The sequence below is a fragment of the Echinops telfairi genome, unplaced genomic scaffold, assembly GCF_000313985.2.
Source record: "Echinops telfairi isolate 266 unplaced genomic scaffold, ASM31398v2 ScPeMD7_30;HRSCAF=105, whole genome shotgun sequence".
Taxonomy (NCBI): domain Eukaryota; kingdom Metazoa; phylum Chordata; class Mammalia; order Afrosoricida; family Tenrecidae; genus Echinops; species Echinops telfairi.
The window spans coordinates 1,032,880-1,035,628 of record NW_022103927.1 but is presented as its reverse complement, the minus strand read 5'-3'; the positions used below and the strand labels follow the sequence as shown (position 1 = coordinate 1,035,628).

Genomic DNA, 2,749 nt, shown 5'->3' with positions numbered 1-2,749 from the left:
CAGAGAGAGAGGAAGGAGAGAGAGAGAGAAAGAGAGAGAGACTGAAAGCATGCAAGGGAGCAAAAGACAGAGACTGAGTGAGGGAGAGACAGAGGAGAGAGAGAGAGAGAGAGAGAGAGAGAGAGAGATCAGGAGATAGTGCACAAAAGGGAAAAAGAGAAAGTGCAACACACACACACACACACACACACAACAAGACACAGAGAGAATACTAGAGAACGCAAGACAGAGACGGAGCAAGAGAGCAAGAGTGAGTGAGAGTGAGCGAGAGCACCAGGTTCCGAGAGTGATGAGACAGGGAGCGCACACAGGACCCTGTGAGACAGAGAAATTTAACCCCATGGACAGGGGCTGACCCAATGAGGTGGGTGCAGGCATAGGCCAATAGGCAGCAAGGGGCAGGGTGTTGGCATGTGAATGGCAGCACCCTAGGCCCCCACCAGGGATGGCATCATCTTTCTGTCCCCAGGTCCAGAACAATGAGGAGGGGTTGCGACTGTTGGAGGACCTGGGCCACTTCTTCCTTGACATCCACGTCTGGTGGATGGGGCCCTTGCACCCCGTTCTGCGCCTCGTCCACCCTATGTATATTGCCCCCGTGCTAAAGGCCCCAGGTATCTCTTCCAGGAGCCCGCCCCCTAGCCCTAGGCTTTCCCTTGCTCCTTGCCCTTCCCACCCTCGGACAGGCCAGGCTGAGTAGGGGAGCGAATAGCACCTAGTAGAGACTGAGCACTGTGAACCAGCCGAGTGAGTCTGGGCGGGGCCCTGGCTCTCCGGTTGCTGAAATCCCTTTCAGTTGTGACTGGTGGAAACTCCAAGCAAAGAAAGAGAATCCTGGATTGGAAGGCCCAGGGAGGGTTGCCTTCAGGCATGTCTGGATCCAAGCCAGAAACAGTGCCATCAGGAATCTGACCTCCTTTCTTCATTCTCGTTTCTGCTGTGACTGCCTCCCTCTCCTGCTGGTAGAGGCAAGTCCCACAAGCTCAGTGCCCACGGAAAAGGAAGTTCATCCCCATGGTGGTGTTGTTGGGGCCATTGAGGCAGTTCCAGCGGTGCTCGATGTTCTGGCAACATTGGACCTAGAGTAGCCTCAGACGATCCCGTCTTGTGTCGCTGGAAAAGAAAGGCCACAAGGAAGTACCTTTTGCACAGGGACACTTATTTGCTCACAGTGAGGAGGCTGGAAGTCGGAGTTCAGAGCACCGGCTCTAGGGAAGGCTTTCTCTCTGTGGAGTCCGGAGGAAGGTCCTTGTCTCTTCTGAGCATCTCCTCTCGGACCATCTTCATGTGACTTGGCCTCTCTTCCTCCATCTCTGCTTCTGTCTTAAATTTAATCTCTTTTCTATCTCCAAAGAGATTCACTCAAGACACAGGCTACACTAGCCTGACTCATTAACAAAGACAAGTGGGATTATAACGGAAAGCACAGAAGTTAGGGTGTTCAACACATATTTTGGGGGGGCGCTAGAATTCAATCCATAAACAGGGTGTGCCTAGCCTATTTGATTTTGCCCTACGCCTGCTGCTGCAGCCTGGTCTGCTATCCCATGCCTCCCCTCCTCCTTGCTTCCTCTGCCCTTATCCCAATTCCTGCTCTCCTGGGCTTGGTTGGAGGAAGGGCAGAACCCCTGGCTGGGAGCCCACACCCTGACCCCCAAGCCCTTCCCTGTCTCCGCTCCATGGCCCCTCATGGTCTGTTTCTCACATTAGCCAGCGTTGTGCCCAAGGACATGTTTTTCTATGGCTTCCTGAAGCCCTGGCTTGGTGAGTAACTATGGTCAAAGGGGCTTGGGGACAACTTTGGGGTCCTGGGGAAGGTCATTTCCTTGCCCACTGACCGCGGCTGCCCCTACTAGGGGATGGACTCCTGCTGAGTGGTGGTGACAAGTGGAGCCGCCACCGCCACCTGCTGACATCCGCCTTCCATTTTGACATTCTGAAGCCCTATATGAAGATCTTCAACAAGAGCGCGCACATCATGCACGTGAGTCATGTGAACCCAGAGTCTTTGTGAGGAGGGGTTACAGACAGATCTGGTCTGGAGTGCTGGCTCTGCTGAGCAGGTTTGGGGGATGTGTGTGTGTGTGCAGTTTTTTTTTTTTTAATCTATTATGTGGGGCTACAGACAGATCCCCATTTTGAAGGGTGTCCAAGATGGCACAGTGGAATCATGTCCTTGGCACAGAGTGGATGCTACAAACCCCAAACAAGCTAGCTGCTGTCGGGGTGATTCTAACTCCTGGATATGCATGTGTTTCAGAATAGAATCCATTGGGATTTCAACGGCTGTCCTCTTCCAGAAGCAGGTGGCAACCTGTCCCTCCTCCCCACACTTAAAATTTTTTCCCCCTTTGGTGCTGTTAGGTGGGTTCAGAGGAGCCCTGGTGGCATAGTGGTTATGTATTGGGCTGTGATCCACAAAGTCTGTAGTTTGAAACCCACTAGCTCCTCCATGGTAGAAAGATGGATCTTTCTCCTCCCATAGATAGTTACAGTCTTGGAAACTCACAGGGGCAGTTCTGCTCTGTCCTATAGGGTGGCTATGAGTTGACATTGACTCAATGGCAGTGAGTTTGGATTTTGGTTTGAGCTGGACTTGAACCACCAGCTTTTTGGTTAGTAGTCAAGAGCAAACTGTCTGTACTGCCCATCGCCCTTAGTGGAGGCTCCTTGTTGCTGGTAGGTGATGTTGAGTTGTTTCTGATTCCTTGGGACACTGTACAGCAGAATGAAACACTGTCTGCTCCGC

At 52.5% G+C, this 2,749-nt stretch overlaps 1 protein-coding gene across 1 annotated transcript in view; it reads left to right on the top strand.

The window, feature by feature from the left end:
* LOC101660740 (cytochrome P450 4F3-like) overlaps positions 1 to 2,749 on the top strand; it is a 22,864-nt gene that overhangs the window by 4,714 nt on the left and 15,401 nt on the right. Inside the window, exons 3-5 of the mRNA XM_045289726.1 lie at positions 470 to 614; positions 1,711 to 1,764; positions 1,857 to 1,984. Of these exons, the coding sequence (XP_045145661.1) occupies positions 470 to 614; positions 1,711 to 1,764; positions 1,857 to 1,984 (327 nt within the window). The remainder of the gene's footprint in view (positions 1 to 469; positions 615 to 1,710; positions 1,765 to 1,856; positions 1,985 to 2,749) is intronic.